The sequence below is a fragment of the Galleria mellonella genome, unplaced genomic scaffold, assembly GCF_026898425.1.
Source record: "Galleria mellonella isolate WM207_F2 unplaced genomic scaffold, CSIRO_AGI_GalMel_v1 utg132, whole genome shotgun sequence".
Classification (NCBI taxonomy): domain Eukaryota; kingdom Metazoa; phylum Arthropoda; class Insecta; order Lepidoptera; family Pyralidae; genus Galleria; species Galleria mellonella.
Genome location: NW_026441989.1, coordinates 2,461,462 through 2,478,516, shown reverse-complemented (window position 1 = coordinate 2,478,516; position 17,055 = coordinate 2,461,462). Strand labels below are relative to the sequence as shown.

Below are 17,055 nucleotides of genomic sequence, written 5' to 3'. Positions count from 1 at the left end.
TTCGTTTTATTTTGTAGACTATAATTAATTAGTAACTAAATAGTAAGTCACCAAGCAGACTATGAACTACAACAGTTTCTTCATCCAGAAAGGAATAGCATAACACTTAAAGAAAAAAACTTTTAGTATTAAATGCCTTATATTTCGGTCTGAAATAGCACTGTGTGCGCTTCAGACTCCTAAAATTTGTTGTGACAAACCATCCTGAAAAAAAAAGTAATTATAACTTCACCAATATTATATGAAAGTTTGTTTGTTACTTCTTAGCGTCTAAACAATTCGACCAACCATGTTGAAATTTGGTATCTAGTTATTTGATTAGAATTATTTTGTTCCAATTCTGCTAACATATATAGTATGTGTGTGACTATACATGATACATAGTACATAGTCCTCAGTAATGGCAACGCATGGGGGTATCATGAGCGAAACAGTATACTCTGTTATGTCCATGGTACTGCTCATGTCTATAGGCGACAGTTACCACTTTCAATCGGGTGCGTCGTCAGCTTGTTTGCCATTCTAAGTTGCATAAAAAGTTTAGTTATAGATTGGAGTTTGCTAAAAACAATTTCCTATTATTATTTCCTTAATGGGTGATAATGGAATGGTAACTCTGCCTGCACTATTATTATACGCTAGAGGAGCTCTAGTAAAAGATGATAGATGAGGATGAAACAGGTCAGTTGGTGTCATAATGACGAATTCATAAACATTTAATCAAGATGGTTTTCAGGGGAAACAGCGTGGAAGTCGACCTGATAGGGTATATTGCTAGTAATGAGGCTTCATATTACTAACAATCCCTTCCCCCCTATTTTCTATTGGTTAGACAACGAAATTAATACTACCAATTAGTAATATTCGAAAACCAATTTTGAATAAGTGTTAAAACACTAATTCAAAATTGGTTTATTGGTTTCAGGAAAAAGACGTTAATTACTAAAAGAAAACTTTAATGTAATAATAAACTAGGACGTAAAAATGATAACACTCTAATAAATATTTACACAGAATAAAACTATTAACTATTTTATGCATTTTGAGAGGCGTTTGAGGCGGACCCAACACAATCGTTAACATTTTAAAGTCACTCGTTCATAAATAATCATGCATTAACTAAATTCAAAATTCATTGTGATAATCGATTATTAGTGCAGTTATGAGAAAACCCACTGTCACAATCATAATTAAATAAAAACAAAATTTTAAAATCTGCATTACACATATATGTACCTATATTTTACTTTTAGCTAAAGAATTCGAAGCTATATTCAGATAGTGATTTCAAATTTTCAAATGCAAGATTATAAATAGTATTAATATCGTATGCATATATATATATATATATATATATATATATATATATATATATATATATATATATATATATATATATATATATATATATATATATATATATATATATATATATATATATATATATAGACGCGTTAGTTAAGTTTTTTATACAAGTTGATGACGTGCCAACCAATCATTTAGTATCGTAAGCCAAAAATTATAATAAAAATTGAATTTATAAAATTATAAATATTTTTAAATATCAAATTAATATTATCAATTTCTTCAAATGATTATATTAATGTATTGTATATGGGTATTACACATTGTAAATAAAATAACACAGTTGAAATCTAACAGCTATTTCTGAATAGCTAAATATTGGATCTATCTACTAAATTATACCTATACAATCGATTGGTTACATCCATTATTTATTAACTGTTGTAGTTTTTGTTTTATTACATTGATATTAATGACAAAAAAAAAATGAAAGTAGGTATTATTTATCACAATGAATTTTGAATAAAGACATTATCTCTGCGTGAGGCTACCTCAAGTGGCGTAGCTCTACATCACTCGATCTGAACAACGATTATACAAACAGTGAATATATTCTTCTATACATAATTGGGCGATTCTAACACAAAACTACCACTTATGTTTAAAAACATATGGGCAACAGTGTGGTGCTGTACAGTTCTTTTAACTACGTACATAAGCAAATTTCACTTTATACTATATAACTAAATATTATTAGCAATTTGTATGAATAATAAAAAAAGGCATTATTCAAAATTATATCTTTTCAATAATGCCTAGCCTAAACTAACATTTATTAAAGCAATACCTAAAACCGATATATACTACAATAATACAATTATCGCACCTCCAAAATTGTCTCAATTCTGAACGGATTTATATCTGACCTCCAAAATTAAAATATATAAGCAATCTATATAATATATTAACTATGCTTTGCAAAAAATTACAGCACAAAATCATATTTGTAAAATTTTATGTAATTAAATTTTAATTTATTTGAAATGGCTTGTATCAAATTAAAATAATTTTAAAAATAATCAGATTTTGTGAGTGGTATTTGATATTTAATAAAACACTCATTTCCACTTTCCACATTAATGTTAAAAATATAATTTAACTCAATAAATTAAATTTTTTATCCTTCTGTGGAACAGTCATGAGACACTATTGATGTTAAATGCAAAAATAATAAGTTTTTCATATCAAATGAACAAAACCAACTCTAGTTTACGTTTATCACGAATTCGTAAAAATATCTCGTATCTTCATTTATAATAAGTGTTGTGTATAAAAATAAAGTTACCAAAGCAAAGAGGAGCCTATTTATATAAAAATAAAAAAATGTAACAAATACAAACAGTTCGTAACATAGGCATGCCAATTAGGCGGTTCTGTAGATTTGGTCTATCGCGACTCCTCAATGCCACAGTATCAAGATTATAGTGTTAAAACATAAAAATCATATTTAAAACAACCGCAGTTCATTGCATATTTTATTTTACAAATAAAATAAAAAAACCAGGTAAACCCAACAAGTACTATGTGATGATGTGTATGATACATACAGAATCAATGAATGTATGTAAATGTAACATACATACAATTGTTAGTCTGTCAACATTTAAAACGCCACAGGATAAAATCATTACATGAAGTGATACACGCTACAATATTACAGTATATAAATTACTCATTTAAAAATATAAAGTTATAATTACATTACTTATATTTTATTATTAATGTTTTTATTTATTATAAATTATTTTAATTATAACACTCACATTACATGATTAAAAACGACTTAGATGTAGCTACTTAATATAAGGGAGATGGATATTTAACGAAGAAAACTATGATACATAATTTAGTTATGTAATAACTAGCTTTTATCTGCTATTTTACCATGCTTTACTATATATTTTAAAGGGAGGAATAATAAATAGCCCAGACTTATTGTAAAACAGGTTTCATAGCCGGTAAAAGCTAGAAATTGAACTATACACGTAGATCGAACGTTACAATTAGGTATATAACATTAACAGACACTACTTTCATATCCCTTAAGTTTCGCGATTACCCTGCACGAAGAAATTTTGGAATCTATTTTATAATCTATATCAAAATCTTCCACACAATTAAAGCAAATTTATGTGCCAATTGTACAATATTGAAAAAATAGTACCTTCTTGTAAACAAGACAGGCTGTTCAGCGCACCTAGTACACCCCTCGCTTGAGTTTGTTCATACTTCTACAGACATTACATCTAAAACAATAATAACACCAGAAGTTCTATTCAGCAACTCTTACACATTACATGACTATCATAATCCCGTTGTCTGATGAGTATGACTATTCTTTCGGCAGTGTCGATTGGCTAGCTAACGTCTAATCACTTCAGAGGCTCTATGCAGCGACGTAACGTATATGTGATCATGTGTCATAATGTGTGAGGTTGTGAATATGTTTTGTGTATGTGTCGTATCCATAAAATACCTATATTAAAATAAATATATCCTTCCCATTCATTGGTTACAATTAGAACCTAATCGCAGCTCGCACTTAAAGTTTGGGTGTGATGTATTGTAAAATTTTCCGTTTAATGTCAAGCTCCACTCAAGTCTTAACAAAAAATGTGCAAATAAAATGAAGATGAAGATTACTGCTTTTGGAGAATGGAATAACGTGGTTAAGATATCAAATAATATCTAAATATATTCGTAAAAAATGTAAACTTTTCTATATTTATATAGTTATGCTAAATATATGCGTCCTCCGATATTAGGTCATAGCCAATACGTGTTGACCGCTACAATGCGTAATTACTAGTATGAAGATCGATATTATCTACACATAGCCATTTCTTTCTTTGGAACTTGCCATGTTACATTCGAAAATCATCTAGGATGTTGACACTCTTAGAGAGTTTTAAGTACATATCTTCAACGGCTTTATGAAAATTCTTACTAAAGCTGACTACTACTCTTTGGTATTCTTAGCTGTATATCTAAGAAAATTGTCCTCTTATTATACATATAGTAATCAATTGAGCTGCAATGCAACCAAACTTATTTATTTGACCGGTTTTTTTTTCGCTTTTCCTACATGTCCAGTCAAGCGTGTATTATAAAATATTGGGCACTCTATATAATCCGTTGAAGATACATTTACCGATATACCGATTCTTATTTAATCTAAATTCAAAGAGCATTGAATAATTGATTTGCCATAATAAATAAACAGAATTAAAATATGTATCACTGCTTTCCATTGATCTTCATTTAAATAAAGAAAGAGATAACTCGATTTATTCGCTCAACGCTCCCTACTTATAGTTGATATAATTTATAAATTCTGACTTAAAACTTAATTCGCGATTATAAGACCTAGGCCTCTCTAAGCAGGCCCTTTAGATACGTGGCAAATGAATATATTTGCAGAAAGGTGACGCTACCACACACATGGAGCAGAACAAGAAGCAATATGTTGCTGTTTCATTCTATCTCCTGGGCACAGTAGATTACATACAAATAAATTCATATACCATTTGTCTATTGGGTCAATTCCACATCTCCATTTCAATTAAAATTGAAAAAATTAAAAACAATAAAAGATTGCACAAGTATGTATAATTAAAATAGAAAAGAGAAAATAAAAAAGCTCTCTGAAAATATTCTGGAATAACTTTCCTAGAAGACACGATAAAAAAAAAAAAAGATACTATTAATAAATAACTAATTGATATGATTGTTTTGGATCTCATTCAAGAATAATAAATTTATCACAGAGATTATTTTACATGGCATTATTAATTTTATTTTTTCATGCATAACATTTCATAGATAAAATTGTAATTAAAAATATTATGTAAATTTGTATGGTATTATAGGATATGTCGGTATGTGATATATAAAAAGAAATGTATTATATATGAGTGGCCTAGGTGCACTGTTGCATTATCGTAGAAAAAGGCAATAAGTATTATTGCATAATTATATATAGCTTGATTAAGTGTTTACTATTAAAATCTAAAAAAAATATCCTGAGAATTATTCATAATATTTTTAAGTCAAAATTTATTGGTGAACGTATAAGAACAGTTAATTAAATAAAATTGATCTATTAAGATAGATGTGCTTAAAAATCACAAAAAATATATATAATCTATGACTCATAGTTACAGTGGTCGAATGCAGCCGCATTCTATAGATCTTACACAAACAATGCGATCAAAACACAACTGTTTTCTTTCTTATATGATAACGTTATTTTAATTACTTACTTAGATAATGTAGATGTTACAAAATAATTTTCCTTCTAATTAATAGAGTACAAACTGAGGTGTAACTGGCCACTTGCAGTGACTGGTCATTTTGTACTATATAGATAAAAAATAAGCATATTATTCATAGCACACCATCTATGATATTAGATTGTCATCACTAAAGAAATTAGCACTAAAAATTTAGGTTTTTTTTTGACACTCGATGATCCTGTCTCGATATGAAAGGTTACTTGCTAACCAAATGTTAACTGGATGCTGTAATATAGTGTATTCATAATAATTCTATAATTCAAGTAACAGAAATGGAAAGTAACATTTATTTAATATAAAATTTAAGTGGAAATTGTAATATACTAAATTTGCAGGTGTGACTAATTGTGTTAACCAAATTATCAGTTAGAGGCCACCTATGCGAAGAGTGATAATTTGCAAGCGACTTCTTCGAAATAGGCAAACACCCACAAGAAAAAAATAGCGTTATATCAAACATACCATCCTCCGATAGCCTCAAATCAAAGAATTTATCGAAATCTAAACAAAAAGGAAGTATTAATCTGACAAAACTCCATTTGCACTAACGTGTGATAGTTATGTGGAAATGATAAAAGCCAAGCGGCTTAAAAAAACAAGAAGATGAATCTGCAAAAGAGGAAAAAAAAGATTATAGGATAATAGAAACTATAAAACGAAAATGTGCCAAAAAGACAACTAAAAAAGTTTTAAAGTACCAAAGAGAGGATAAAAAATCAAGAAAAGTGCAATAAATTAGATGATACTATTGTTAAAATTACAGTCCACCAATAAAAAAATCATCAAAGCATCGTAGAGTCCATATCCCCGAAGGTGAGACTCCTTTTTACACCATACTTGTAATATATTCATCATTCACATTAACATATAACATACATTCAACATACATATTTCTTAATTATAGCGATAAGTGGAAGAAGTAATCGCCTACGTTGCAATTATAATGATCTCTTTATGGTTTTGTCTTGTGATGATAAAATCTTTTAGTTGTTTTTAGTTTATTCTTAAATTTTATAACCTGTTTATTTTAAATTTTATTAATAAATTAATGTTTTTTTTAAGTAGCCAGTTACTAGATTTATACTTGTTAATATCGAAATTTTGTGGCACTTTTTAATAAATGCATAATATGAAAATTTGTTTCATTTACTTAAAATACTAAAGATAAATAAAAAATAGGTTATTATTTATCTCTAGGTGCAAATACCTAACTTATTCTGACGATATATTCCTCAGAAAATGAACTGTCGAAACAACTTAAGTGGCCAGTTACTAATGAGTTTACCCTACAAACTTTTTAAGAGGCCATTATTATTAACAGGACGATATTCACATTTCAATTCATATTTTGATCGCATTGTAACACGTAATGCAACACCGCAACGTTACCCTCTGTCCCTGTGTGAAGTGAGGCGGTAGGGGCGGGGGCAGTGGCGGACTCAGGCGAAGTACATAACTTTTTTGGTGACAGCGTGCACGGTTATAGCGCGGGCCATGGCTCCAGGCGTGCGATCCTCGCTGCAGGCAGACTGGTGGCTGCCCTCGCCGGAGTCATGTTCCTTCTCCACCAAGTGATACCGTGCCCTGAACGCAACTAGATGCGCATAGTACGCGGGGGCCGGGATTGACACCGAGCGCGTACAGCGGACGTACGTGTGGCACAGTTGGTATGTGAGGCACTGCAACTCGTCGGAACCGAAGTGATTGTCGTCCCAAAGCACGTGGTAGTGTGAAGGTCGCGACGTACCCTATACATCATCATAACGTTAGTGGGCTCGTTCCAGAGACAGAGTTTAATATTTTACTAAAACTCTAATTCGTGATTAAGGACACAAAAACGTAATGCGGCCCATTTTTTTTATATAAGGTGGCACACAAGCATAGAACCCGTCTGATAATAGTCAGTCATTATAGGTTATGGACACCTGCAACGCGTTGCCGACCCTGAAGAAACCTTAATATACCGTTTATGAAAAACCCCATACTGTAGTCTCTAGGGAAAGCCATAACAATGAGCTCATTTTAAAGTTTGACCATTCATTTTACTACTAAGGTCCATTATACCAAATATTATGTTGACGGTCTTAGCATTTGGATATCTTACTTATATTGGTATTTACACGATAAAAATAATACCTGTATTAAATAATAACAAAGCATCCCATATTAATTTGATAGCTAAACGCACCAAGTTATTATGGTGAAGATATGAAATACCAATTTAATTTTAAAGGTGCGAACCAATTTTAATAAATTCATTTTTTAAATTGCACGAACCAAAAATTCCCTGCATTTGTTACTAATTTTATTAATTCGAGGTAATTTCCCGGTACTTTGACTGGCTTGGCAGCTGGATTTAGCTCACAATAGTATGTAGAATGTAGTGATGTTTCAGAGAGATGCTGCTAAAGTACCTCTTAAGACATCCACAGCCTATTTTAAGCCGCTAAGCCGGATTAATGCGGCGCTACTAATTAAATACACAAACATGTTATAAAACTAAAATCCACTAACTTGTATCCCTTGGTGACTGCACAGGTAGAAGTCAAACTCTGTAGGATGAGTAATACCCAAATCAACAGTGGTGCCGGCTGGGATATTACCCGACTTCCCAGATTGTTCTTTCTTATCTGCGCAAAACAGTCTCGTGTGATGACGTTTTTGTACAACTATGAATGTTATTCCCGGCTTATATTCAGCTTCCAACTGTAAAACATTATATTTTAATTAACAAAAAAATAATTATAATCAAATACCATCCTCAGCCTAATAATTGTGACTCTGCAAGTATTTTTATAACCAAAAGGACAAACATATATTTCTTATTATTATAAATTTACTCTTCCTTTCTTGTAGTAGACAGATACCTATAATGATACTATTTATATTATTATTTTTAAAGAATTAGCTGTTTTCCGCGGCTATACTCACGTGAACCAGTGTATAAATTATCCTACGTCTAAATTAGATATATGTTAAGCTTTGTATACAAATTATAATTAATTTCTCCCTTTAGGTTTTCAAGGTTGACTGGAAGAAATCCCTTTAAGGGATAAGTCCATCTGTGCACATTTTTGTTGTAACTTAATATCTATATTAAAAGTGAATGTACAAAAGCATATATATAAATAATTAATTCATCTCCCATATACCAAATTTAATTTCAATTTGTTCGAACGTTTTAGTGTGATTGAATAACGAATATTCAAACATATTCACAAACTATCATATTTATAATATTAAACAGATTTTGAGAACTTGTTATTGGAAACTATAAGGGACAGATGTTCAAACATGCATTGATCAATTTTAAATTATTACGCCACCTGTATGGTAGACTTATTTAAAGGTCAATGACCAGCAAACTTAACCAAATCTACTGGGCATTGACTTAATCATATTTAAATTACGTAGAAAATTACTCGTGGCTGCCCCTTAAAATTATTAATTTGCTGTCGTACAAAATTATTTTTTTAAACGACTTGCAACAAAAGCATGGTCTCAATTCGTATATTTTTTGTGTTAATATTAAATTCAATATTAAAATGAAGTTACTTTTTTTCAAAGCAAAATCTACTTGTAAATTACATAGCAGAACCCATTCGATGTCCGATCTAAAATCGATATGCATGGATAGAGTAATTTTTTTTATCATGATAAAGAACAATTTAGAACACCTAGACTTGGCTCTATTTTTGGACTTATATAAATTAAGATTTAGTTTTAAGTAGACACTTTAAACTGACCTTTATACACGCTTCTCGTACAGCGGTAAGTTCGTGTTGTAAAACTTGCAAGAATTGCCCCTCTGAGATGCCATCACGGTACATGATGATACGATGAGGTTTGAATCCACCAGTACTTTTGTAGAACATTATTAATAGCTCCTGTACCATGCTGCTCATTTCGTGGACTATCTCTTGTCTAAAAAATATTTATTGACTTTAGAAGTAATTACATATTAAAAAATATTTTAAAAGAAAATGGTTTTTATGTTAAGATAAAGAACATGTTAAATAAATATCTCACATAAACCTTGAAACGAAAGACACTATTTGCAGATTTCCCAAGCAATGTCAACAAAAGATATTAATTTGATAGATTTTCTATAGCAATAGGATGAAATTAATAAGAAATATTAAGTCTTTGTTTTATTAATTAACTGCTGTTCAAAATAGCATTTCTGAATTAATAGTGGGATGTTTTATATCATTTTATTAGTGTGGATATTTATGTATAAATAAATAAATACAGAATATTGTTATCTATTATAAAAATCATGAAATCTACCTGATACCACTATCAGGTATGTTCTCGATGTACCTGTGCTGTTGCACGCGGACAGTGGCAGCATAGCGTGAGGGGTGCGCATCCATGGAACCGACGACGGCCGCGATCGACGGCTTCTTGTTATCACCCGCTGGTGGGTGCGTTACATCCACACCCAAGAAGATTACTGGCTCATTAAACACCTGTGTTACGAGAAAATGATATGACGATGTTAGATAAAACTCACAAACAAAAAAATTATAATAGAAATAAAAATAATAAATATGAAATAAACTACTTTCTCATTGCACTATATGTACTAACATACATGTTACTCCATAACCTATATCCCACATTATGACACAGCAAATAAAAAAATCTGTTTGGTCCATTTCTTTCAAATTTATTTTAAAAGCTGCTTTCCATGGTCGGAATAGAGCAATATTTAAATTGGTTAAATAAATAAAAATAAATTTAAATAGGTTAATATATATATAATCCTATTATATAATTTTACCTTTGGACGTAGTGACGGCACCAAAATAGAGTTTATTCCACCAAGTTTTACATTTATTTTCAAACACAAGTTGCTCAATGTTTGTGGTGAAGTTTTGTTTACATTCTTAGCTTGCACACATTGAGTCGCCATTCCGAGTACAGTGTCACCAACTCTTTTTACTTCGGCTAAAATTTCAATGATTATTTATGACTATATCATACATATAAATGTAAAAGTGATTTTAAACTTATACTAAAAAAAAAAAAACTTGTATGCAACCATAGCACCTATTTTTTGAATCATTAAAACATTTACAGCAAAAATAAGAAAGTGGGGATTTTTATGAGAAATAGAATGCTTTTATTTTAGTATTAATCTTAGACTAAGATTGAATTAGTGTTTCAACTTATATTTTATTTTATTATATTATACAAATTATACATATTTAGAGCAGTTTTTATAAATGACTAGTATCATTCTATTAGTCTTGTTACATGTCAGAGGCATATTGGAAATATCCCTCCTGTATGGTAAACTGATTGAATTTCACACAGCAATAGGAATTGTAGAAAAACAAAAAATATATATACCATATACGGGTGTCTTCCCTGGTAATACAACAACCACAAGTTGTAATTGCACAAATGTAGACTTGAGGTATTTGAACATGGGTTCTACTTGGTCAGGACCCGTTGCATATTTGCAGAAACATGGCTGCCCGATAATAGGCATACCCGCGTCGTTTGAGATCTTTTGTAGTTGCTGTGTAAAATTTCTGAAAAGAGATGCCGACTTTATGGTTAGGGATCTATGGAAAAAATCAATCAATCAATATATCCAGAGGGAGACTTTGTACAAAAGTCAATTGCTTGGGTACCTCTGTCCCATTCGTGTTTCTACCATGAAGCAGTTGTGTTTGCATGGCTGTGTTTCGGTTTGAAGGGTGGGATATGGCGTGAATTTACAGGGTACAGAGGAATACCACCTGAGTCCTCAGGAAGTGCAACTCATGGGGCAACTTTCCATCAGGTGGGCCGTCAGCTTGTTTGCCATTCTAAGTTGCATAAAAAAAAACATAACCGAATGTTTTGGTAGTATTACTTATATCATCTTTAAACAAGTGATTACAATTCCTTAATGGTAACAAGTACCACACAAAACAGTAATTTCATAGCTATAATTTTGATGTTGATAAAATATTTTTTATTTCCCTAAATTTCTATTGGATTTTATTATGAGTAATTATTTTATTTGTGTACCCTATTAAACAGTAAAATCTATAATGAAAAAATGTTACTTTTATTTATTTATAAGATTTTAATAAATTATAGGAATTGCAATAAACTATTCAAAGTCTAAAATTAACCTTTTGGGTCCTTTGAGTTTTTATTCTAGGAAATGAAAGTTCTTTTTAAACAAGACTGAGAAAGAACTTCAAATACTAAAAAAAAAAAAAAAATGTATGCATGCATTCACTCAACTTTCACAATGATTTTTATCAGTACAGAAAATTCAATTCAATAGACTTACTTCAATGCATCTTCTCTGACCGTCCTTTGAGGTGCAAAGCAAGCAATCGCCCACACTCTTATTTCAACTCCCATAAAGAATTGTTTTCCTCGCATGTCCCAAACACCTTGATTGGGGAGTGCTTGCTGTTGGATAACAATAAAATAACATATTATCTAGTCATCCTTCTGAACACTATCAAAAAGGAAATTTGGGGGAACAAATATTTTAGCATTTTATTCCGAGCAGACATTTTTCTGATATTTAAGATAATTAAATACAAATTAAAATTGTAAATTGATTTATACAATACTATAATTATGATTCAATTATATAATACAATGTGTTCTTTAGTTCTTCAAATAAATATTAATTTAGAAGTCACCTGTCCACCAAGAGACGAAACACGGCCACCATATTGCAGTTTGGGCGGTGGCAATACACGTCCGCGAACCTCCATCATATTATTCGATATTGTTAGTCCAAATTCTTTCACATAGAGATCAGTGTTGAAATTAGCTCGTCGCACCAAGTTGTTAATTTCACGCTCTCTGTTAAAAAAATAAAATGTGTATTTATTTATCCAGTATGACGTACAATGGCGCAAATAATATTTTTATTCAACAATAATTTTATTTTTTTATATTGCTATTAGCAATAAGACCACTTTCCTGTACTTATACAATTGTATAGTTACATTTATTAATTATCTTGTTTACTCCCTAGATTGTATAATGCAAATAAAGTATACTCATTCATTCATAATTGCATTATTTACTTGATGTTGTAGAATGTATTTTTATCAGATCTATTTTACTAATTCTCTATTATTTTTAGGTTTTGAATGTTTATGAATCATTATTTCATCACTGATTCAACAATCAGTTGATTATATTATAATTACCTATTTAAAAGACATTAAACATAATGTTATATATAATTATATATAGATATGGATAATAGGAATTTAATGAACTTACATATTTGTCGATAATAACATATTAAATTATGGTTAAAATGAATTAATATAAGTTTTATAAATAATCTTACATAATGATTTATAAATATTACTATAGAATTGAAAAATATTGCATATATATAACTTACCTATCAGGGGCAGAACGGGCAGTGGCTTTAATCATGGTAGATGTTTGCATATCTGTCAGTTTTTTAATACATCTCTGTCCAGGCACAATATTACATACTTCCAAAGGTAAATAGGTATGTTTGTGTTCCTGACCTACTTGCAGGCATGGTAAATGTGGATATCGTAACTTCATTTTGTATTTATCCAAAAAATATTTCGACACAGTGCATTCAACAGTTTGACCATTTTCAAGCTGAAGCGGGAATCTGTAAAGAAATAATTTTAATATTACATGAAACACTAAGAAAAATTTAATAAAACTAAAAGTTAATATACTATATAATTACATATAAAGGTATATTATATATACATTAACTAGACGGATTAACACAATTTACAATTGATAAGCGGGGATGAAAGAATTAAAGCTACTGTATCAATTCTAAATATTGAAAGAATAGTAAGAACATACAACAATATTATTATTATATAATAAATTTTATTCCACAAAAAAAACTGACTTCAATAGTGGCAAAACAAATTATATTGATTTAAAAATTAAACTGTTAAATCGATTTTATTAAAATTTCTATGAGACCTATTGTCTCACACAAAAAAAATAGAATTTTCCAAATCGGTTTATAAATGATGGAGTTTCGAGATAATAATCATATGAAATAATACTAACACAATCGCATTGGGAGCCTCCTTCTTTGAAGATGTTTGGAAGTAATTATATATAGTAAATAACTACAGAAGTTAAAAGAAATTATACTTACGACTGCATCTGCGCTGGTCTGCGTGTTACATTACAAACTCTGTATTTTCTTTTCATTGTGCCACAATGTGTAATCTCAATCTTCAGACCTTTTATTTCTTTTGTAAATTTCACTCGTTGAGAGTCTGTTAGTGGTTTTCTTTGGTCATTTATATCTCTTATGTCTAGGACCTCACACATAAACTCTATAACAGGCTGCGCTTTGTAGAAGGCAGTTGCGGAAACTACAAATAAGAATATTAATTAAGAATACTATTGACAATGTGATGAAGTATGACTATCTTACTAATAGATCTATTACATGGGAAATGTTTAAGAAAAAATAAAATAGGGGGTCTTAATAAGAAACAAAGAAGCTAAAACAATAATATTAAGGCTGTCTTGAAAAGATTGCTCTCAGCAATAACCGCCTTACTGTATTTATACAATTGTATCGTTGTGTTTGTAAATTGCCTTGCTTATTTCCTATATTGTATAATGCAAATAAAGTATACTCATTCATTCATTTACAATATGTGTCTAATTATATATTTAATTGGACATTACACAAAAACTACTGTACCAAATTGAATACGGTTTTCATACTTAAATTTTTGAAGGTCTAACTTAAAATCTACTTGAGATCTAATCAATAGATTAGAAGATCAATGAATTATTGATTCAAAATCAATAATATTTCATTGCACAAGTACAAAAATCACAGGGAAAAGTTTGTATGTATCTAATTTTATCAATTTAAGTAGAAAACTTATAAATAAAACATATTAATAATTGACACATTAATAGTCGAGATTGTCTGCACTTGGAGGAACTTTGTATACATGTTGATATGTATATTAAAGCAAATGATATTGAAAATGTACATTTAACAATGCCTTAAACGCAAAACCGCCCACAAATAAAGATTTTATGATATATACCATATTATAAAATCTTTTTTGTGAAAGAGTACAAGTGTTTTCATATTAATATCTTTTGTAGTTACTTAAAATGTTTACACACCATCAATGTTCAGCATCATTTTCCACTGACTAGGCCGCACTGATTGATGGAACCCAAACCAAACTTCACGGCCACCTCCCAGAGGATGATAATATCCATCAGGTGATGAGAAAAAAGAGCGACCAACAGGTGTGTACATCATAGACGGCAGATGTCTCATAACTACATCTAGTGCCAAAATTGCATCATAGGGTATCTGTCTCGTGCGGCCTTCTAAAGCTTCTTCTAAAGCAAACAATGATACCTAAAAAAAGTGAATAAAATTAAAATATATAAAAAATTAACACAATAAAATCATGGGAACCATAACTGTCCATAAAATAATGTTTGAAACACTTTAAATCTATTTGTAGAATTGTAGAAATTGTAATTATCTATTGGATAAAGTGTGAGATTAAATTATGCAACTTAATATATTTTAAGATGTTAAACATAGGGTTAATAAATATAAGATAATGCCAGTTTAGTTAGACAGCTCTTGACTGCAGTCTAGGAATCCCAAAATCGAATCCTAGCCTAAACATATTTTCAAATTAACATTTGGATCATTTAAAAATAAGTGTCACTTGCTTTATACTTCAGAGGACACTTAATGTGGTCATCCAGTGAGTCAGGTCAAGGGCCTTTGTGTATAATGAATGCAGCCTCAAAACTCTTGACATCAAAGGGCAACATCCTCACATGAGTAGTAGTAGTAAATATAACTGTCAAATTTTATCAATATTATTATTATACTAGTAATATGATTTATCATAAATCCAACAAGATAGCATTAAAAATATTTTAACAGTTTCTTAAAATCATATCAAGGCAATATTTACTCCTATCCAGAAGTTCATTTTTATTTTTGTTTATTAACAATAGTATTGAATCTTCATTTTATAATTAATCATACATTTAAAGTATATACATAATCTTAGATTGGTTATTATAATAAAGACCCCAAATATAACTTCTCTACTACCCAGTCATTCACACAAACAAGTTTCAATAAGAATAAAAAGCAAACTAATATGTCAATATTACCTGAGCGAGCCATTTAATTGTAACTCGAAATACTCTATCCTTTCCTTCTCCTGGTAATATTACCTCCAGTTCAACTCTGTCATTTCCAATTGGAAGGGGATCCCTTGTATATAAATTGTTTCTGCCATCAAAGACAGGCTTAAGAGCTCCAAATATTTTATTGTACGCATGTACCATTGTTTCTACAATTTCTCTATTCACCTAAAAGAAAAGTTTATTAACATTAATCATTAATTGTAATAAGTTGATTAATAGTAATATAGGTTTTTAGCTACTATTTCTAGTGAGTGAACAATTACAAATGAGTAAAATTAGAGTTATTAATACATAGTTGTAAATGTCTACCTTTCTTGGACACTTGTCTGGTTGTATATTAACATCATAGTGATGAACAAACCCTCTTGGCATAGTAATTTGGAAGTGGTTTGCACGAAGCATTATAGGTCTTCCTTCATGACCAAGATTTGGACGTCTGGGGCATGTTAATACAGGCAAATCAGGTGGAGGCACTGCAACTGGTGACACTAGGCCTATGGCCCCTGTGCCAGTGGCCACGCCAGGAGCAGGGGCTGCTGTAGTAGGCGCCGTACTGGACGCTACAGCTACTGATCCCATTGTCCCCGCCGCAGCGCTCACTGCTGCAGCGCTTACAGCACCACTACTCGTCTCACCTGGGGCAGCTAAGCAATAAAATATTTACATCAGTATTATAACCAATAATAATATTTTTATTAAAGTACATAATAAACGAACTATACATAAACAACACTTTAAAATAGAGTGAAGGCACTAAATTTAATAATTCGACATTAAATAGGACAAAAATTAACCACGACTCTTTGTCTACTCTCAATTAAATTATTTGACTTAAATTTACCTTGACCAACGGGATACATCTTGTTCTCTGAACCAGTAACCAAAATAATAGTACACTGTAGAGAATATTGATATTGAGACGATAACCAGCTTCCTCAACGCGTGGTTGAAAGGCTAGAACTAGCAGTACAGAACCTTAATCATTGCCATGATTATGCCATCTTGCTAGTAATAGAATTATTGTTTCTATGTCAGTTTAACAAATTCAGCTAAGAGAAAAAAGAAATAACAGATCTAAACCACCAATTTCCAATAAGCTATATCATAAATTTAAGAATTTATGTATTTTCTATGTACAAAAATAAGGTCGAAGACTCGGAGACTAACGATGATGTGTTGCCAGAAAAAA

The 17,055-nt window shown here is 30.4% G+C and overlaps 1 protein-coding gene across 2 annotated transcripts; it reads right to left on the bottom strand.

The window, feature by feature from the left end:
- Window positions 1-2,680: 2,680 nt before the first annotated feature.
- LOC113518466 (protein argonaute-2) lies at window positions 2,681-17,055 on the bottom strand. Of its 2 annotated transcripts, none has more exons than XM_026903404.3 (14): window positions 16,708-17,055; window positions 16,176-16,510; window positions 15,831-16,031; window positions 14,805-15,048; window positions 13,804-14,026; window positions 13,045-13,290; window positions 12,323-12,488; window positions 11,959-12,083; window positions 11,019-11,203; window positions 10,447-10,613; window positions 9,951-10,132; window positions 9,407-9,584; window positions 8,175-8,366; window positions 2,681-7,408 (listed from the first exon to the last, which is right to left on the bottom strand). In XM_026903404.3, the coding sequence occupies exons 1-14, from the start codon at window positions 16,724-16,726 to the stop codon at window positions 7,100-7,102; spliced, it is 2,772 nt and encodes a 923-aa protein (XP_026759205.1). In that variant the 5' UTR covers window positions 16,727-17,055; the 3' UTR covers window positions 2,681-7,099. The 2 variants fall into 2 exon arrangements, with proteins under 2 accessions (XP_026759205.1, XP_026759206.1); XM_026903405.2 differs by having other exon boundaries at window positions 9,984-10,132.